General features: G+C 41.6%; 1 protein-coding gene across 1 annotated transcript; it reads left to right on the forward strand.

Moving 5' to 3' along the window:
• Nucleotides 1-720: 720 nt before the first annotated feature.
• LOC129596770 (uncharacterized) lies at nucleotides 721-19,769 on the forward strand. Its single transcript, XM_055494117.1, has 3 exons — nucleotides 721-1,189; nucleotides 12,135-12,603; nucleotides 19,079-19,769. Exons 1-3 carry the CDS (start codon nucleotides 1,040-1,042, stop codon nucleotides 19,540-19,542), a joined length of 1,083 nt encoding a protein of 360 aa, XP_055350092.1. The 5' UTR covers nucleotides 721-1,039; the 3' UTR covers nucleotides 19,543-19,769.
• Nucleotides 19,770-22,380: the final 2,611 nt, after the last annotated feature.

Here is a 22,380-nt window from a genome sequence, read left to right on the forward strand (position 1 = left end):
TTAAAACGGCTGCGAAAATTCAAGTACAATGTAAACGAAGTGCACTCTTCGACTAACTAGCAAGTCAAAAAAATATCCGATTCGCACACGTGCACTGTGCCGCACGCGTTCAGAATGCAGCTGTTTTAACGAGCAGGGACCCAGATAAGTGTCCGTAATGTTTTGGGAGCCCATATATAAGACTAAGCGAAGTATCCCGCTTTACTTAAGGCTCCACAGTATTCGAAACAGTATGGTCCGAATCGAAAAGTTTATAAAACCCTAAACTGGCTTTTTCTAGAAAGGTCAATCAGCAGCTTTTGCTGACAAAAGGCGACAGTGCTTCCGTATTCTGCTATCGGTTTGATTAGCGCATCGTTTGTGTTACTGGAGCTGGGCGATCGGTAGACTAACTCTGATATATTTTGTAGATTTCTCTGTATGTATTAAGGTAGTCTCTTAAGGTTCTACTTTTGTTCGATTTTAGGTTTCGCCGTACGGATCATAGGTATTATCGCCACATTTAGTGGTTCTAACAATACGTGGCTGTGCCTGTAAGTCAAAGTTAAGTAACGCCCTCTGCTAGGTGAAGAACGTGTTTTACCGTAACTTCTAAAAAAGTTTCTGTTCTCATTCAGTTCACGTTTAAGAAGCTAATGATGTCCATATGTTCGCCGTCTTTCCTTCACGGTTTTATGCGGTTAACCTATTTTTTCGCCGACTGGTTGTTAGCGTCATTTCGGACGTCCCGCAAATTATTTTCACAAGCGGAGAACCTGCATCCGGACGACTTAACTATTAAATTGGTTGTATGTGGAAATATGGCCACTATGCACGGTTAAGCAGGAGGCAGTAGTTATGTTGTATTACCTAAAACTCGCTCATGTCAGGCGGAAACATCATTTCTAAACAATTTCATGACATTTTTCTCTTACTTTCGTTCGATTACGCGTTTCGTCTAAGGTGCCCGAGGCATTCAAACTGACTTTGAAAACTAAATTATGTGGGCATAAGTGGAAGGTGCTTAACGGGCTCTGCTCGGCTAAGAAAGTGTGTTTTTATGTTCTGCCTGAGTCAAAATGCTACTACCATTGTGAAACGAACTGAAAGAGTTCCCCTGCTTATACCGCAGGAAATGGATTTCCCTATGCGATGTGTTCTCGCTATTCTGATCGGAGTTTCTTTGTGGTTCGCGTATGGAGTATTTCAGGTAAGCTTAAGCTATATTCAAACCGCTGCGTCGCTTACCAGTTTGCAGAAACGTTTTCATCATTTTCGAAAAAAAAAGTTTTTTTTGTAAATCAAATATGTTTTTTTTGTTAATCATACTGGTGTCTCTAGGTACGATGGTGCTCAAAGATATCTAAGTACGATGATGCTCACAGCGAGGTAACCCACTAGGGTCCACGTAGATGTTAGGTTAACATAGTGGAGGACATGGTATGATTTCTGTAATAATGCACATTGCTCACGGGTTGTTTGTTCTTGGTTTTGTTTGACAGAAAGCTAGTTCAAAGTAACTACTAATTTTTATCTGCTAATCAGTCTGGGTTTCTAAATCCTGACACCCAAAAAGATACCAAACAGCTTTTTATAACGACACTGATATGGGCGGAACTGTACCGCGAAAACGTTTATTTTCTTCAGTTTCGAACAACTGCATTCAGAAGCTATCCCAAATTTATTGTTTTTAAATGTAATATATTTTTAATGTTTGCATCTGATATTTGTCGCCACTGATTATTTGAGCGGAATTTCACACCTTTATTGGTACATAAAAATTCAAATTTCTGGACGTTGAATTTGCATTCAAGCTGTTAACAAAATGCCATCCGTCTCATCCAATCGCGCCTTATCGAGCACACACCGGGCTAATAACCACAACTGCTTGTTCCGGATAGGTGCCGCGGAGCAGAAAACTTTCCCAGAACAAGAGTCGACTCGCATTTCGTGCTTTAGTTGCACAAACTCCAGAGTTTCTGTTTCGTCTATTAGCTCACACTCATAGCAGTCTGAAATCACTAACTTAGTTTGAAGTAACAAACGCTCCACGCGTAGGACAAAGTTGTGACCGCCAGGATTTTAAATCCATTTAATTAGCGTTCGGTTTAATCAAGTTTATTTTATTCGTTGAGCTAAAACCCTAGAGGCATTTTAAATCTGTTCAGATGAACAGGAAGAACATGTTACATATACTAGAAAGCAATCTGAACACTACGAATACGGTTCCGAATACGAATCCCCGCCTCTTTTGCAGACGTCATAGCCCTATTCGTTTTGTAAACCTTCCGTAAAGCACGAAATTTAAGATTTGAATCGTAACGTGTCTCCGAGCAGCTGTCGATTCGGCTGTGTTGATGAAATTCCGTTTGGTTCGGATTTTAAGTATAGAAAACATTCCTCTTTTTATGAGTCTAAGAATTTCTTGAAAATCCTTTTCACAATTTATTAACAAATTTTTGATTGACATGGGGTATCGCAACTGAAATTACGTTAAAAATCTAAACTTGTACGAGTCGTACAGGCATACGCATCGAGCTCTACCGACCAATAGGAAAATATTAAAAGCAGTTGGATCGAGTGCAGCTAGTTAGCTTGCAGTCACCGAATTGGACGGTTGAGCTTTTCCGGTCTGAAGCAGGTTTTGCTTGACCACTTCGGCCGCGCTACGTTTCGGCCACATGTTTTCACTTCGGCTACATACCGTTCGCCTTGCTCACTTCGGTCCGCACTCTATTCGGCAACCGTTACTTTGGCTACATGACATTTCGGCTTTTATTTTTTTTTTGTGCCAAGTGGTTACTTAATATTTATTGTAATTTGTAAGCTGTTTACTCACAATTTACAACAGGCTCCCAGAATTTCTAGTGTTTTTAAAGGAGAAACTATTTGTTTTGTCAGTTTTTTTTAGGTTTTTAAGGTGCCTTTGGTTTCTTTAGAATTTAGATTATATGTTTGGGTTTTTATCGTGAGAGAATTTTTGAATTATGAGAGGCTGAAGATGATCTGGAGCTGCAAGCGAGCGTGGGGTAATCTGTGTTTTGTTCCAACAAAATAGTTAGCTTCTTTTTCTGAGCATCCAGTAATCTGTTATCAAGTAGACAAAAAACTCATGTCAAACACATTATAGTTAAGTGTCATGCGAAACCATAAACACCCTCAGTTTATAGATTAGCTGTATTTATTGGCTGTAACTATTAGCTGTATTTATTGGCTTATTTTCTAATAAAAGCAAGTATTAATGAAATTTTATATAAACAAATAAGAGTAGGAAACAATGCATCGACGCATTCGTGCAATTTTCTTACTAGACTGCAAGTTTGCAAATTTGTTCATTATTAATAATTAGCATTGTTAATTAACTAATACGTAGCATTGTTAATTATTAATAATTAACTGAACATTAATTAACACTCAGCCTAAATATAATGTGGTCGAATGTGAGTGGTGGCCGAAATTAGCGTACCCGAAGTGTAAATGGCCGAAATCATCGGTACCAACCGTATCGGCATCTGGTTTCGGTCCGAATGCATAGTCAGATCTTGGATGCGCTTACGAGCACGATTTGAATCCGTGTTCGTATTCGGTTCCGTGATCGTAGTGTTCAGATTGCTTTCTATTGACACGACAGCGATACAAACGGATGAAAGCCGAATTACTACAGGATATCCCTTTGTCTCTTCATTTGCAATTTGTACAGAGACGAGCATCGCTAGCAAGAATATCTTCAAACGTTCTTAAGCTTATTCTAAGTTTAAGTTTGTGATATTTATAAGCATAAGCACAGACAGGTATTCTCCAACAGAAACCCCCATCAAAAATGCGTTGCACTATTCTTTATACCGACACGCACTTTGGGAATCATTAATTTTGAAATGGCCGCTGGAATTTCAGTACGATGTGCCTTTCTCGAACTTTCGTTGACTGTGACAGGCCAGTGGTGCCCAAGATTACAAAAGAATAATCAAGGAAAGGAAGTTTTCTGGTCAAAAAGCGAAGAAAACTTTGTAACATGTGGTTTTATGGGCGCCCACATACCATCGACGGCGAAACAGCGGCGAGCCCGGATTGAAGCTTTATTGCTGAAATCTAACATGCGCACCGTGGCGCACCAAGTGACCAAACACCAGACTGTATTCTGCAGCTAGCACAGCTGTGCTGCAGACCCTGGAAAACGCTGGGATGGAAATTCCCAGAAACACTAAAACACTGCAGCGAATGACCAATCATGAGGGCGGAGATACCGGTCCTCACAGATTTAAAGAAAGAAATTTCTGTGGTTAAAACAGGGAGGAAATGTCCATGATCGAGAAGAAGTAGGAAAATTTCGCGCTCGAAAAACTTCGAAATTTTGCACGAACAATTGTCTGTAATGCGAGCCTGCATTACAAAGGGTCATTCGGCCAAGTGCGAACTGTCAGGGGGCGCTGGCTAAGCGCACATCGACCATCGATGGCGGAACAAACGCAAACCCGGATGTAGCCTTTTATGGCGAATCTGAACACACACCGCGCCTTGCGCGCCAGCCAAAAACGTGACTTAAGGATCTCCAGCCAGCATGACTTAAGGATCTCAATATAACGACCAGCTAGTCTGAATGCTTTTTGCAAATTTCGGTGAAAATCCAGCTTGAAATGCTCGCCATATTGTCTGTTGAACAAAAGACTCCGACCTTCACTTTTTGACCAGGCAAAATTTGGCTTTCGATCATCTGGCCGTAAAAGGATTGCCTGTTTTTTGATCTGCATGATTTATTTGTGAAAAATGCCGATCCGAATATGTTTTTTGGCAGAAACGACGCCATATTTTTGCGTGTTCTTGTGGTACAACGGTTGAAAAAAACGCGAAAACAGGAAGAAATCCGCAGGAGCCTTGCCCGTTGCGTGAAATCTTATGCACGAAACTATAGCTATTCTTTTCGTTTTCACAAAAACTATTGTTATAATGTAAGTCTTTCTACACCATTCACACGGTTGATTGGTCGAGAACACGCTCCACGGAACAAGCCGGGCAGGGAAGAAGAAGTCATCTAGAACCTGAAATAGGCTCCCGGAGCACTGCTGAGAAAACAGGGATGCTGCTTCCCAATCGAAAAAAACTAGTAATTCCTTCTGAAAAATTATTTTCGAAACCCTTGACAGGTTGTCATTGGATTATAGCGAAAACGCAAATTTTAGATTATTTTTAAGTAAAGCTATTCCATTTTCTACAGCTGAGCTGGTCAAATGTTGTCAACATTGGTGTGATAAACTAAATTTTCTCCTGGGCTATATATGAGTGGCCTTCTCCTTCTCCTTTGCCTCCGCCTTCTAGCCAGTAACCATCTCCTTCGCCTTCTCATTCTACGTTTCGCGCCTTCTCCTTCTCCGTTTCCTTCCTGTTTGGTGTGCAAATGGCTCCAGCTGCTTTCCAAGCACCAAGCATTGTTTTTACCTAAAAACTGTCTTGGCGCCCCGAAGATCATTTATATGCTGGGGTGCTGTCTGTAATGCATGGAATGACCCAGTCTTGTGGCACCAGTTGGATGAAACGATGCCCGCTTGTTTTCTAGAACCTGTCGAATGTACAAACCAACCATAACGACTATCCGCCTTGTCGTCAAGCGACCCTCCTGGTTAGCAGAGGTGGATTTGCCATCCGTCGGTCGGAAGAATTATCACTGCCAGCCTTCTTGGCTTCTATTCATTCAGTATCCGGCTTGCTGTCCTCATTAATTCCTAGACAAGGTGTTGTCGCGGCTACGTGACAAGTCGTCGCGGGACATTTCGTCGGGGACACTTCGTCTAGAGGGCTTCTGGTCGGGGGACATTTGGTATTAGGACATTTCGTTTCCGGATGTTTCGTTAACGTGACAATTGGTAGCAAAACTGCTCGTTGCCGGACTGGGACATTTCACCGCATGGACTTTTCGATGCACGGACTTATCGTCGAATGGAATTTGTTTGTATTTTAATAATAACATTAAAGTTACCACGAAAAAGCTATTATTAAAAAAATTAAGCCATGAAACCGAAATAAAAACTTATTTTAAAATCGGGAAATGAGTTCAACCATCAGCCATTTCTGAACTACAAGAACCTTACGAGGACATTTGGGTGCTGTGAACATACCCTGCACGATTAGGCTGCGATGAACAGCCGGCTAAATTTATAGCCGTTTGCATTCAGACTGTGATATCAGTAGCGTTGCGAGCTACGGCTAACCAGCTGTTCATCGCAGTCTAATCGTGCAGGGTATGTTCACAGCACCCAAATGTGCTCGTATAGAATCAATTAAACTACGTAAAAAAAGGATATGCAAAAGTTTAATTAATGACAGCATAGCTCAATACATTTATGATTTAACGAACATGCTTATGCTAGTGGAAACATGCGTTGACCTTACTTTTAAATTAATCACTTTCCAGTTTCCTCCAGGGCTAGTTGTAGAAAACTGTTATTTGACCATTGTGCCAAGATCCGACGAACACTAAACTTATTTTTATTAAACGAAAGTAAATGGTCACCAGTCACGAGTACTCGGCAGGACGAGTATACTTTACTTAATCACACGGAAATATTTGGCTACAAGCGCTGTTAGTTTGCAGTTATCACTTTACTTGATCATCATCCTTTGTATGTTACAATGGAAGTCAAAATTGTCTTACATTCGGTCCGGGACCGCATGACCAATAAAAATAAATGGCCAGGACCAAATGACCAATAAACAGAAAACGCGCAGGAATACGAACACTTGTTCCTGGCGCATTTCCGAACTAAAACCATCAAGCGATATCTCAAACGAAAGAGAAAAAAATTTCAAGAATTTCGATACCAAACGGGTCATCCTTTATAGGATCTAAGAGAAAATCGAGCCATTTCAGTTTGTCGTAGACAAAGCATGCGATTTCTGTGTGAAAACGGAAACCAAACCGAGGATGCAAATCCTGTGCTATGTCTACGAGAAACTTTAGATGCCTTGATTTTCTCTTAGATCTCATAAAGAACAAATTGTTTGGTATCAAAATTCTTGAAATTTTTTCCTCATTCGTTTGAGGCATCGGTCGATGGTTTTCGTTGGGAAATGCGCAAGGTGCAAGTGTAAATGTCAACAGGCCGATGGCCAGTCAAAAATTTGGCTTTTTGAGTACAGAAAAGTGTTTGGTTGCGCGCGTTTTGTGATTACATAAGTGTAAGACAATTTTGGCGTCCATTGTATCTGTGTCAATGTGCAACAGAGACTGGTTCGGTCCAGCTCCCATAACACATAACCAAAACGTGTGATGGGAACTGGAACGACTTCATTATTCGGGGAAAAGAAAGTGAGGGAGACCATTGTCCGTGCTGTTATTTCTACTGTAAATAGGCTCAAAACAGAGAATATCTTCAAAGCTGGAGACAGCCAAACGGGATAAGTAACCAAACAGGGTCTCGCTTGTTTGTTATAGCTGCTTTATTTTTGCCCGTTAAAGTGTGAAAACGAGGTTGATCTTACTGTAATATATTTTGTTATTTAATACCACGTAATCAGTCAGCAATAAATTAAAAAATCTGAATTTAGATATACAGATACTGAGCTGCAACTCGCTTATACAGTATGCTCATCAGTCTATTACAAGAAAGGTTCTAGGTATGTACAAATTAGCAAGTTAAAAGCAACCGAGTCAGGGTATAATTTACTGAAAACGGTGGTACTACGGTTGAAAAATTAAAAATTATACGGGAATGTTTAGTCTTACACACTAGTCTTAATAAAATTTTTTTGAAGACAAACGACGGCGCTTTTCAACTGAAAATTAAGTTTTTCTTAAAAAATAATTGACTATCCAACTGTCCTGCCGACGAACTGTCTGACTGCGATGTGTCCATGTTACCGGATGTCTCGCGAATAAATGTCCCCCGGCCAAATTGACTAGCAACGATTTGTCCAGAAACTAAATGTCCAGGCGACCAAATGCGGCCGACGAAGTGTCCCGCGACGAGATTTTATGCGACGACTTGGTCGGTCACGGTTGTGGCCGGCGCAATGGAGTTATGGAAATTAAAAGCACTTCAGCTTAGAAATCCAGAAATAGCATTCTGCAAGTCCCAAAAGGCATGTGATTTGCCATTATGCAATGTTTCCCACTCCGTCCTGCTTGAGGCGTTTCGAGGTGACGAGGTTAATACAGCGCGCTTCCTTGCCCAGTCCAGACAAGAAGGCGGTATCTGGTTGAACGCCCTACCGTCCGCCCAATTTGGCAACGTACTGGGTGACGATGAACTGATGATAAGCGTTGTTGGTTTATGCCTCGGCGCCCCATCTTCGAACCACACGACTGTGTGAAATGTCTGAAGCCCGTGGATGGTTACGGACTGTCGTGTGCTTTCTCCACCGGAGGGCACTCGCGCCACGGAGGACTAAACAGCATCATTTGCCGAGGATGTGTGCCTGCCGGCGTGCCCGAAAAATTTGAGCCGAGCGGAATCTCTCACACTACGGAACGCCGTCTGGACGGCTGCAATACATTTACGTGGAAATGGGAACTTTGTCTTCCATGGGATGGGACATGTGTGGACACGGTTGCACCGTCACATTTTAAAGCCCTTTGACCACAGCGGAAGTGGCCGCCGTGCAAGCCGAGGATAAAAAATCTTGAATTTATTCTTACCCAGCGGGCCGTTATCTATTCGCTCCAGTCGCCTTTGAAACGCTCGGCCCGCGGGGACCTTCAGCAATTGCAATTGTCGAAGAACTGGGGAAAGGACTTCAGCAGCAAGCCGGCGAAGCGCGCTTGCTACCGACAAAAACGTCCGGACTACCTAGACGTCCGGCGGACGCTTTGGTCGTTAAACGAACAAACCGTCCTGGAAAAAAAACTTCCGCCGTAAATTTTGCCCACTTAAATTTTTTTGCGTTTTCGATGCGACCTCAGGCTTATGAGGGCTTTCGCATCATGGACACTTTAGTCAGGGCACGTACAATAACATGTACGCCTGCTCCCTGAATTTAAATTTCGCTACTGGCAAAACCGTATTCCAAACTGGTAGCCATGGTGTGTAGTCAGCCGGTATCTACTACGTACCAATTTTCAGCTACCTTGTAAAACGCCATGGAGCTGCTACTGCTTTGCACGTGACCACTCTAGCCACGCCTTTCGCCTGTACTTAATTGCAGGGTAATTGTACAGTCTTGCCTATCCTCTTTTTAACTCCACGAATAACCATTAAAATCCACTTTGGTTGGCCTTAACACTAGTAATTACAATATTTTCAGGGTTAATCGACCACAGCTGTTGGGTACCGCGACCACCTACGGTTGATTGTACCCGACCAAAACGTCTGGACCACGAAGACGTCCGGCGGACGTTTTGGTCGTTCAACCGAACAAACCGTATGTGTAAACCGTGGGCCAAAAAAACGTCAGCCGACAATTTTCCACACCCAAAGTTTTTCGCTCTCTCGAGACTACCCAATGGCTAGTAACGGCCCGACCAAAGTGTCTGGACAAAGATACTGGTCCAGACGCTGGGCATTTTGTACGGGCAAAAATATTGGTCCGACTAAATGTCCGGCTCGAAAAACTGTCGGAAGCATTGGACATCATCGAAGGAGTTTAACATTTGCACTATAGTTCCGGTACGTTATAGCAGTCAATGCCATTCATCGATGACGCCAGACGAATTTTAATTGTCTGCAGTTAAATGCATCTACGAAAACTGATTCTTTGATCGTCTGCGCACACAAATTTCCTAATTAACGAAAGTCAGCTGTGTTAGCATAGACTCAAAAGTTCTGCTCATCTCAGCTCTCAGGTACGATTAAAAAGGGATCAGACTAGCTAATACTTCGTTGTTATTGCCGCGGCATTATTAGTACCTTGTTTGGCACTTTGTCTTTTTTGCGCGTCCGGTGTGCTCTCTTCCGAGTTTTCTACGCAAGCTCTCATTGCAACACTAAAAGCGTGCCGAAAAAGATACTGCACTTATATCAGTGCGTGTAATACCTCGTGTGCCAGGTATAAATACTTTTAATAATTGAATTATGGCTCTATTTGAAGTTGAAAGTGTTGAAAAAATTCTGCCGGCGTTTTGACCACAGAAAAATTCGGCCAACAGGAAATTCGGTCGGCGTTTTCACCACACAAAAATTCGGCCAGCGTTTTGAAATTGGCATCACAAAAGTTGCCTTTGCCGTGAACTATAAGGCTTAAAAGTGCTTTCTCCTCGTGAGAAAGTGTTAGAATATAGGGGGGAAAACCGTGTCAGTCGAACTAAGTCACGGCACTGCTGCCGTCACCCGGCTTGAGTGTGACGTTACGGCAGTACATGCGGCTAAATCAGGCGCGGTACATAACACCATGTTTAGCCACAACGTAAAACTCCAGCCGACTGACGGCAGTAATAAAGGAGAATGGTTCGGCTGGACCAATTTTTCCCCCTATATATCGGATAACGTACTGACTACACGTATCCTGTAACGAACCAACACACTTCCCGTCGTATTGTTCATTAGACTGATACACGATGTTCAAGTAATCAATGCTGTTGACACGGCTTTAAGTACCACACAGGGTGCGGTAAACACACTCACTTACACAGGACTTAGCCCGTATGTATCATCATTTAGGGATCAGTGTACCGGGCGCATATGATCAGATATTAGGTTACACATACACAACGAGTAATCGTAATATAAATCCTAACAGAAAGGATGTGTAGAACATTGTTTGCTTACTGCTATTGTACCAGTGCCGTCGACATTCAGCTCCAGTTATATTAATGAGGCACGACTCGAAAATGTAAAGTGATAAAACGATATCTTTATTTTATTATACGACGACAATTAAATATTAGTACTGACGCGACCATTTCTGAACCTTGTGTGCTCTGCCGGCATAACCTGTAACCACGAAAAGTGCGATGATATCATCGTTTATTCATGAACGGAACTATTATCTCTAACAGCATCTTAAGAATTCGGATTTATATAAAGTTTTTTGGAAAGTTTTAATGGTAGGTTTCATAAATGTCGCTTTTTACCTGATGCGGCTAAACTATGATCGACCGGAGCGTAGCGAAGTTCCTCTAATTTCTGGACCAATGGAATAACAGAATCTGTGTCCGTTACGGAAGTAGAAGCGGTAACGCCTCCGGTTGCGAAAGTCACGATAATAGTATGACGTCACAGCCGCCGACACGCAAGGTAGCGCAACCGCCGCTGCGATTTGATTCTGTGATTTTATTTGATTCTTGATTCTAAGATTGATTCTAACTGATGTCATATACATGTATAATCAGAATGTTTTTGAGACGTATATGCTTATCAGTTGTTGACGCAATGGATCTGCATATCAGTTATTGGACACAGATAGAAGTTTCTTCTAAAACGAATACACCCAAAATGGCAAATAATGTGTTAACCGTTTACTGTTGCATGGATCGCTTTAAGTTGGTGTTCTCCCAAATTTGTAACATCTTATTTGCCTTTTTTTGCGCGGCATCTGCATTCTCTTCCGCGAGTTCTTATGCACGCTGTCCAGCAACACTAAAATCGTGCCGATGAAGATACTTGTGTAACTGTAAGTGTATTGACCCCAGGTTTTGTTATACACCGCGTGGCAAGTATACTACGAGGCAGGTAATTTTTTTCTAAAAGTTGAAAATGTTGAAAAAATTCTGCCTGTGTTTTGAACACCGGAAATTCGGTCGGCAGGAAATTCGGCCGGCGTTTTGACATTGGCCTTTTTGCGATAGTCAGCATGCGAACAGCAAACGCAGTTCCGTTTGACTACATGGGAGCAGCCAGTTCTATTTTCTACCGAATAAGGGTCAATAAGAAATCTGCGAAAGTGCCAATGTAGTCAAGAAGCAGTAAAGTTTTTGACGATAGCCGATCATGCAATAGTTATTACCAACGGGCAACGGTAAAGCTGATTTCAAACCGGTTTTTGGGAAGACTAAGTACTACGATAAGGTTTTCGCGGCGGCAATGGCAAAAGTAAAGGGAAGATTGAAAATAGCGAAACGGAAGGCAGAGGCCAAATTCAACTTGGCCGACCCCCAAAAGCGCTGCAAGAGTTTGCAGAAACTGCGAAAACAAGTTTCGTCGCTAAACGTTTTGATAGATATCATCGTGTGTTCCTAAGCTAAAAGTTACGCTTCTCTGTTGTTTTCTAACATGCTTGCCTACTTGTAGGAAAATTTCTCTAGGCTTCAAAATACACAAACATCTCAGTGCCGATTGAATTTCATTAGCTACCACAGCAGTCAGCTCGAAGATTCTTGGCTGCGCCGAATTAAAGAATGGCAAATCGACCCATGCAGTGTTTTTCCTGAACAGAAGCGCGAGGCAGAAGTTTGGATAAACTATTCGACTTCGACTGACTTCAGCAGACCCGATTTCAGCCCTCCAAGAAATATCTTCAGCTTTTTTCGATATAAACGATCATGCGATGGTGGGGAAGTTATAGTGCATGTAGAACCTCTGGCTTTTTTAACAAGGCACCCGTTCTTCTGCTCAAAAGAACCAATCGCTGGAAAGCCAAACGGGGATTACGTTGTGGATAAATCATACCTACTTCTGGACTGGGATAAACGAAGAAATTGGATCAAGAAGCGGGCGCTGTACTTTGACCTAGGGGCAAGTACGTTCGATAATGGAGCAGGTAAGCAGTTCCAGTGTCAGTCGAAGTTCTAGCGCAGCCATAAATTATGACGTGCGCACCCATAATCGATTGTGTGCATCCAAAAACACAGCCGTACTTTGCGATTGCTTTATTACGCTAGTTGTTTCGAAAACAACTCGGTTTACATGTTCAGCAAGGCCTGCGCTGAAAGTTTGAATCTGATTCTGAATGCTAAAAGTCTGAGTCTGAATACTAAAAGTCTGATTCTGATTCCTGGAACTCTGAATCTGAACACCAAACTCTGAATCTGAATGCAGTAATAAGACACTAAGTCTGGCGGGTGACGACCCGAGTCTCTCATTAAAATTATACTGCAGTTGTGTTTAGACAGTAGTTATTAGCTCTGGCGATAAAAGTTATCTATACGAGTAATTATAGATTAGTATTAGGCGGTGGGAACTGCTCGTAAACAACAACACGGGGCGCGGGACAGAGACGTTATGAATACGTTTGTGCGGTAGAAAATATTGTTTTGCGTCCGGTGTATGATGAGATATCCGGTAATTCCTCTGAATTTACCGAACGAGCCGGTGCCAGCGTAATATACGCCCATGTAAATAAATGTGCTGTTATGTTGCATAGTAAGCATAGAGTAGTCGAAAAAGTCTTTATTGATGAAAACCGAAACACAAAAGAGCTAGTAAAAAAACCATTGAGAGCAAGCGAAAAAGCATAGAGTAAGGGGAATACACATATGCAGCATTTACACGTTCCATTTATTCATATAAAGTCATAATTATTAGGCGGTGGGAACTGCTCGTGAACAGCAATACAGAGTACGTACAAAATTTTAAAATTCACATAGTTGTTCGCCGTTTGCGCAAAGTACCGCAAAGAAAGAATGACGAGGCGCGTTAAAAAAAACAAACGCAGTACTTCCACATCTACTATAGCAGGCAAACCGATGGAATATGCCTTGCGCCTTGCGGTCCAGCGTGAAATTGCGCGATATTCTAATCGGTTAATCAGGTTCAGTTGATGGATGAATGAATGAATTTTTAGTCTTTTCCGCACACTCATTTGGTGGTTAAACTTGTGATGGCTACCATACGTGAACACCTGCGACAAAGTGCAGTAATTACAAACTTCTGTCAAACCAAGTATATCTAGATTTGGTATAAACTGATCAGTTCAGACCAGCTTTACTGGATTACTAATTTTATTTTACCAATTATTTTTTGGATAGCCGGCAAAGCTAATTAAAGGGCAAAATTAGAAACATCGAGCAACATGATGTATGAAAAATGCCGCTAGCAAATCACTGATTGCACGTATAATTACTGCATATGTGTCTGCTCCTTACTCTATGCACAGTATGCAACATAAAAGCACATTTACATAGGCGTATATTATGCTGGCACAGGCTCGTTCGGTAAATTAACAGGAATTACCGGATATCTCATCCCACACTGGACGCAAAACAACATTTTGTACCGCACAAACGTATTCGTAACGTCTCTGTCCCGCGCCCCGTGTCAGTTCCCACCGCCTAATACTAGTCTATAATTACTCTTATAGATTAGGGTTAGGGTTACCTATACGAGCTATTAACTATTTTCTTGAGCTATTATTGAGCTATTAATTATTATTAGCACAACTTCATTGTAATTTTATTAGAGACTCGGGTCGTCACCTGCCATACTTAGTGTCCTATTATTCAGATTCAGAGTTTGGTGTTCCGATTCAGAGTTCCAGGAATCAGAAGAATCAGAATCAGACTTTTAGTATTTAGACTCAGACTTTTAGCATTCAGAATCAGATTCAGATTCAGACTTTCAGCGCAGGCCGTTCAGCAATGCATTAATCAGGTGACAGACAGAACATTCTGTGCAAAGTACGGTAATTTATTCACGCAGAGTTACAATGGAGGCTATAACACTGCAACAGACAGATCGTATGCTGCAGCAGCTCGCAAACGCGAGCTGCCGCATACGCGAGCGCCAGCTTTATTTTAAGGCCAGGGTCAAAAAGAGGGAGGGAAAACTAAAGGAAGGGATTTTGAGTGGTCAGAAAAGGAAGGGAATTTGGGCGATCCAAAAATTTGAAAAAGTTCAGAGCGAGCAAAATTTGAGCAAAACAACTTTTCAAGCACTACCTCTTGACGCTGTTGTGAGAACAGCATTTCTTTCGTAAATGTTTTTTGTTCTGGTGCATAGTTTGTACTCGTATCACGATACTTATTAAGGATTAGTGCAAGTTGTGAGAACTTTAGATATAGTGGTGGTCTCCCACTTTACAAAAAAAACATATTACATTTTCTCAGCTATATGGAACGTTTTCATTGTCACACTTAAGTACTATTTACAAACTACATTTAGTCTATTTTGCATTCAGGCACGCGAGCGAAGCAAGCATTTCTTTTATCCAGCGGACGAGCAAAGCAAAGCCGCGTTTCTAATTGATGACGTTTGAGTTTCTGCAACGGAAAGTTCCATGACCTTGGGTCGCTGTGTGACCTTTTGGAAATATTTAGAAATATTTATGAACAAATTTTAAGAAACATTTAACACCCAGCAACCTTGAAATTCTGAGCCTTTTCGTTTAATTCGAATCATCAAACTGTTCTTGCTAAGGTCTCTCCCTAGCAAGAACTCAATTCTTACTAATAAGGCTATCGTAGCGACCCAAAAATAATCCGTGACCATTTTTGACTGTCATGCGCGTCGATCTACTCAGCCCTAATTTCATATAGAGGGTTTTGACTATTAGAATAGGATATTTAAAGATGTAACGTAGCGAACAAAAGGTCACTCAGCGACCCAAAGGTCATGGAACTCTCATTTACAGAAACTCAAACGTCATGAATTAGAAACGCGGTTTCGCTTCGCTCGTCCGCTAGATAAAAGAAATGTTCGCTTCGCTCGCGCGCCTAAATGCAAAATAGATTAAATGTAGTTTGTAAAATAATAGTACTTAAGTGTGACCATAAAAACGTTCCATATAGCTGAGAAAATGTATATGATTTTTTGTAAAGTGGGAGACCACCGCTATACCTAAAGTTCTCACAACTTGCACTAATCTTTAATAAGTATCGTGGTACGACCGTACGAATACAAACTATGCACCAGAACAAACAACATTTACGAAAGAAATGCTGTTCTCGAAATGGCCACGTTACCCGAGCGCAAATCCGGTTTGACAGTACAATGCCGGAAACTTTTGAATTATAAGAAAAGTCATGTGCCTTTGTTAAATCTTTCGTTCCACATGCGTTTTCGACAAGCCTGACAAAGACCGTTTTCAACTTAAGAACGCTTGCAAGCTGCAAACAGCACCTAAACACCTTCAGCAAGATGAACAGGGATAAACTTCATACTGAGACTTGGAAAAATTTCCATGACGAAAGTTTCGTCAAGTTTTCACCTGAGGAATAGTGTTGTGCCCTAATCCTAATTATATCCCGAATGTGTGGCAGGGCTCAAAACCTCCATCGCCTGAATTTTTAAAAACGGATTGCAGGCATATGATAAAAATCTGTTGAGAAAACTTTAAAGGGGGTGCTGAATAAAAAATTTCATTAGAATCTGCATTGTTGGTTTTTTAAGACCGAATCATCGAACGCCTTCGCGCTTCGGCGAAACAGATAGTATTTTACGTATGAGATTGTCCCGATGGTCATCTTGCACTAATGCGAACTTAAAACACCGTCTGACCAGCAAGAATTCATGGCTGTTTTACTTGAAATTTTAATAGGGTTTAGATTTTTGTACACCTCTGGCAAAAGACAGGCCTCAAAAAACATGCATTAGCAGCAGTAACTGGTTCATTTTACGTGAACAGGTGAAGATTTACATATATTGTATTTGTTTGCTTGTAATACAGGATGTACAAGGGTTCGAGATTTTCTAGCCTCGTCGATCTACTATCGTCCTAAAAACGCGAGGCGCGGCACCAAAACCGTCTCAAAATAAAATTTCAGTCGTTATTTTAGGAAAGCACCTTGTCGGCTTCACGCGAAAATCTTCTTAAGTTTATGAGGCATACGCATCCGTAGTAGTTGCGAAGCAAACAAGTTACTGACAAGTTAGCAACTTTACAAGATGTATTAGACCCTACGCGGTCCCCGGGGTATGCGGGGGGAGTGTGTATTATAACATTTTTACTGTTTTAAATCCCTGGTTTCAGGCCGCCTGAAAATTTAATCTTCCCTGTGTTCGTTATAAATTCGATAAAAAATATTAACTTTTCCATGAGCGAAATATGAATTGGACTGAGCGTTACACGTATAAGTTGAGGAAGCAGACTGTGAGGTGACCTCAGACACCAAACGACTCCCAACTCGGATAACCCGTTTTAGCGATGTTCTTCGGTTCGGCGTGTTGACTTTAAGTACCTAACCAGTAAAACCAGGATAGTGCCATATTCATCAAAAATTGATGTCAGTATCACTGGATAGAATAAAATCTATACTATTTAAATAAATTTTTTGTTTTCCGGTAAGTATTACCAATTTTTGTAAACGTTGTGTAAAGTCAGTATGGGAAAACGTTCGGTGACGTCTAGCCGCGCACATCAGAAATGCCGCGCATCGGAGATACCGATCTTCTCTAACGCTGATCGCGGATATGCTGCATCGCATGGTTACCAGTTGGCAGATCATATGCGGATTCAGTGCGAGCTGAAGTGAAGTGAGCTGTATCTTCTGAGCACTGAACGGCATAATTTTTGTTTTTGGTTCGTAGAAGCAGAAAAACTGCAATTCAAAGATTTCTAGACTTTAAAACGTATAAAAATAAGAGAGATTTGTCGGCGCTCTATGCAAACCGAAAATTGGAGCGAATAACAAGTTTTTTTTATCGCTTACATAGCTGCCGCACAGGCAGGCCAGCGCTCCAGATCCGAATGAAGATCGGTATCTCAGATGCGCGATAGGCGGCATTTCTGATGTGCGCGGCAAGACGTCACCGAACGTTTTCCCATACTAACTTTACATAACTTTTACAAAGAACTGGTAATACTTACCGGAAAACAAAAAGCTTATTTAAATAGTATGGATTTTACTCTACCCAGTGATACTGATATCAATTTTTGAGGAATATGGCACTATCTTGGTTTTACTGGTAAGCGGCAAAAACTCTGGGCAGAAACCATAGATTCAGGTTTAATGCCTCTGGGTTATCAAAAAACTTCAAACGTATCTATAAAACTTAAATTCACTCCGCTCGCTTCCTTGATATTCTGTTCACTGATGCAACAGCTTAACCATAAGTCTATGGTCAAAAATTTTGCGTAGTGTGTTCCCCGCGGTCCGCTATGTCATTAGCAGCACTATAGCCGTCCTCGCTTCTTGTCAAAACCCGTGGTTCTTACATAAATAAATAGTATTAAGGGTTTATCAAAGGTCAATCGTATAAGGATCCGCTTTTTTTAGCCATGAATGGCTTATAAGGGGAATGCGAACAGAAAGATTATTAGTTAGGCTGAAAATTCAGTTATGTAGATTTCAGCGAAGGAAATCCGTGACACAAGCTTAAGAAAAATCAAACTTTGAACCTTAACAAACATCAAATAACTGCACGGCAATGATGCATCACAAATGTGCATCGAGCGCGCTATTTTGGGAGCGCAAAAACGAGCGACATTTTGTTTTACGGTGTGTTTTCATTCCAGTCTGTAACTTTACTTTGCAGTTTGCACCTTACAGAAGCCTATATATGTTTTGCCTACCGAATTCAGTGCTTCAAATTAACTAAAAAAGGTCCCAAGATTAACGAATAATTTAAAACAGTTAATTAACGCTACCAGTTGCAAGTTAATAAACGCCAGCCGGTCAGCTAATTAATCAATACTCTGTACTCCATCTATCCGCAAAATTTTTAATTCTAATGAACCCGTTAATAATTATTTAATTTTAATTAGACATTTTAACAGGTCGTGGTAACTTATAAGTTACGTTAGAGATTTATAGGCCCTACGCGCTCGTTTTGGTTTAGACTTCCAGAATGTGTTTGGATGAGCAATTAACACTAATTATAATCTTATTAATTAGTTATCAAGATTGTGCACGTAGCAGTGTAGACGATACCCGATAGGCGTTAGCAGTACTTATTAATGAATAATTATTGAGGTGTACGATTACGGCACATCGCAGTGAAACGTAAGGATTAAAATGTGTGCACATTAGTTTGCATGAGAATAATCCAAATTGGCGACTTTGACGCTCGAATAAGCTACTCTCGAGTAGCTTTTTCTAGAGCAACATTTCTAAATATTTGGGGCGATGATACCAACGTGCGAAAGACACCTCATCGCAATATGGACCAGTTATGAGCGCTTATCTAATCTCGTGCGTTACTCAGCTTTTGCAGAATTCTCACAATTGCTAGGATTTCCTAAATTTCCGGTCTATTTTGAATTGGACAATTGTTTTAAACGACTTCCAATCTTAAGTAAAACATCTATCGAGGTTCAAAATGGTGGCTGGTAAATTTTTGAATTATTTGTTTAATCGTAGGTGGGAACAGCCAGCAATGGATAATCGAACATTATGCTAAGCGTGGCATATTGTTCGACTCAATTTTTGCTTGGGAAGCTCTGGCTATGAACGCTTTGGATGTGTTCAAAGTGATTCCGCAGCAGTACTATCACAAATATCATTGGTACAATTTCCCCATTACGGCAAAAGTAGAAGACGGAAGGAACCCTTGGACAGTTTTATCCAATACTGCGGAGTCTGAAGATTTTGTAGTTGTGAAACTTGATATCGACAATCCCGACATTGAGAACGCTTTGGTGGAGCAAATTATGAATAACGAAACTCTGAGTGGTTTGATAGATGAGTTTTACTTCGAGCATCATGTCAATGTTACACCAATGTGGCCTTATTGGGGACAATCCTATGACCTGTTTTTGAAGGACACTTACAGTACTTTCCTTAAGCTGCGAAAGACTGGCATAGCTGCGCACGGCTGGGTTTAAACTTCGAACTGATTTTTGTGCAAAATCGGTTTGAAATTTGACGGAAGCTTTTGTAGTTCCTTATCTGCCTAAGCATAATTGTTGGCTAAAGCAGGTGCAAAAACATTTTCCCTGTGAGTAGCGAAAAAAATAGTCAAGTCATCAGCATTACTATAATCGTCCCACTGTAGTTGTCAAAATATTCAACAGTCAATATCTAAAAAAGCCCAAAGCCAAGTTATGCCGTATAAAAAGAAGGTTCCTGATTGATGGCCTCGTTTTTTCAAGTCAAAACAATAAATAAGCAGCAACAGTACGAATTATACGATGCCCTGATATTATAATTATAACATACAATTATTACCTTATACGTACAATACAAGGTATGCCTCGCGCTCCGCGCTTGGCAATACCCTTTTGGACGGAAACTAATATTTGACCACCTCACGTTTCTTCCTTGACCCTATGACCACAAGCTAATTTTCCACTTTTTTATTAAACGGTCCGTGCAATTTCGACTTTTCTCTATAATATTGCGCTATTTGCTGCCCCCGTGGTAATAGTTAGTTTGTAATCGTAGGAATGTAATGTACAAGGTAGGACGAAATGGTCGCATAGCCCCATACCCAGCATTCTGTACGCATGCGGTGCAGTGCACTTGTACGAACCGGATATTTTGAACTCAGTCGTACAGTGCACTGCACTGCATTCGTACTGAATGTGGATATGTTGGGTATGCGACCATTTCGTCCTACGCTGTAGTACCACACTATCGCCGTACCAGTATGATAGTATCTAAAGAACGTCCTTATATTAGAAGTTTTTCGCTGAAACACCGTACCCATACCTTAACTATCTATTATCGGATGAATTTAACGCTATGGTAAGAAAGTGTTAACCGCCATTTCGCTTTGCCTCACTTCGCCTTTCTCTAACTTTTTCTTAAAGAGACAATATAACCTTTAATACAAGTTTTTATTTCACAAAATGCGGTAACATCACAGTTTCAAAACAATAATTCAAAGCAACAAAATTTAATAAGTACCTTTAATAAGTATTTACCTTTAATAAGTATCATGGTACGAATACAAACTATGCACCAGAACAAACAGCATTTACAAAAGAAACACTTCCTCTACGCTATCCTGATCGGGGATCGTACCCATTACACAAATCGCGTTTGTCCGTTGTATTTGCATAGATATTCGCTGTTTAAAAAACTCTTTCGCCCGCTTTTGGCCAGTTAAAGTTGCTATACCGTTTCCAACCATTTCCACTAGCTTTTTAGTTCCATCTCCACAAGGTCCGTAAATTTTGAAAGCTGCAGCAACGGAATCATATCTTGTTGCATACAAGCGTGTTTCGCTAATTTCGCCCTTTCCGCAAACTGGGCTACTGCGCCGGCATTCATGGAAGTGCGGTCGATAAACGAGGCCGCCAGCGTGTCCACGCAAGTAACATCCACTGCCAGCGGTTTTCCGCGCTTCCAAGGAAAAAAGGATGATCACATGCGGTCTCTTGTCTTTCAAGGAATAACCTTTTGATTCCATTCTCGAAGGAAAGCCAGCTGATTTCATGCCCCGGGTGAATTCTGCGCTGATACCGTCGTGTCGTGGTAATCTTCCGGCAGACCGCTTGCAGCGAAGTCCGTGCCGGCCGAACTCGTCGACCAGCCTACCACAAACGCATACGTTTGGAGTGACGATCGGTGCTCTCTAACGCAACGCAAAACTTATGCGAAATGCTTTGTCATCTAACAGATTACATACCGAGGCAAGCTGCCGGTAATGCATGGATCCACACGCCTTCCGGGACTAATACCGCCGTGAGATGCGCGACTTCGTTCTGTGCAGTCCGTTGTGCGGTCGGCCTTGAAAATATCTGTAGTATCGTGGGAGTGTCCCAGGCTTTCTGGACGTGTCGGAAAGCTTCCACCGGAAGTTCTTCAGTGTCTGCTTCTAACTCCCAGGCGCGCGTGACGGTACTACTCTTGTGGTAACATGCATACGACGGAGGTGCGCAATATGTGCAAAATGTTTTGCATTCCAAGGCAGTTCTTCAACAGAAACAACACTGATATAATTTTATTGGTCAAATCGAACTGAAATTAATGAGGGAAAAATGCGTAATTAGGGATTAGGAATCACTGAGCATCCTTGGGGGCGAACAACCACTCGCGCACCCCAATATTAGGAGGCCAGTTTTCAGGAGTAAACATTTTATCCGACTCATGAGCATAAGAACCAACACGTGCAAACAGGCTATTCTTACGGCCTTTTTAACAGAGTAAATCGACACAAATCTGACAACACTTGGTGTATAGGGATAAGCTGTAAGCGACCACACACTGATCCCAACTGGTCGATCTTCTTATTTGTTATCGGGGTTACGGTGGCTGGTAGACCAGGGGAACCAAGCAAATTTAGCTTATCAGCTGTTACTACAGCTGTTCCTGGGAATAAGCTGGTGAAGTTGGTAGCGGCCGCTGCACGCTGTACTTCTTTGCCCCCGCATAAGAACACTTCGCACTTTGCAATGTTGACTTCCGAACCGATCTTTTTGGCTTTCGCAATCAACAGCTGGAAGTTACGGATCACTTCCGATGGTGTTCCTCCTAGTGTCCTGTTCATCCATATACCACGCGTTCGGGTAAGCGTTCAGTTTAATGACAATGAATTGCAGTACCAAGCAAAACATACCTGGCCCAAGCGGATCACGTTGCTGCACGCCAGACTGAGAGGAAATAATTGTTTCTCCCAGAAAAAGTAAAGAATGTACGCCGCAACACATTTTAATGAAGGTGTAATATTCCGGGATGACGTCGGCTGCTATTCGCAATACTTCCTCGCGTGACACGCA

Source organism: Paramacrobiotus metropolitanus, unplaced genomic scaffold, assembly GCF_019649055.1.
Source record: "Paramacrobiotus metropolitanus isolate TYO unplaced genomic scaffold, Prichtersi_v1.0 Parri_scaffold0000095, whole genome shotgun sequence".
NCBI lineage: Eukaryota > Metazoa > Tardigrada > Eutardigrada > Parachela > Macrobiotidae > Paramacrobiotus > Paramacrobiotus metropolitanus.

Excerpts from the sequence above, each read along its gene's own strand:
- LOC129596770 (XM_055494117.1), top strand. The coding sequence starts at position 1,040 with ATGTTCTGCCTGAGTCAAAATGCTACTACCATTGTGAAACGAACTGAA. Across the intron at positions 1,190-12,134 it reads TCGCGTATGGAGTATTTCAG|GAAAATTTCTCTAGGCTTCA; the intron begins GTAAGCTTAAGC and ends GCCTACTTGTAG. Across the intron at positions 12,604-19,078 it reads TACGTTCGATAATGGAGCAG|GTGGGAACAGCCAGCAATGG; the intron begins GTAAGCAGTTCC and ends GTTTAATCGTAG.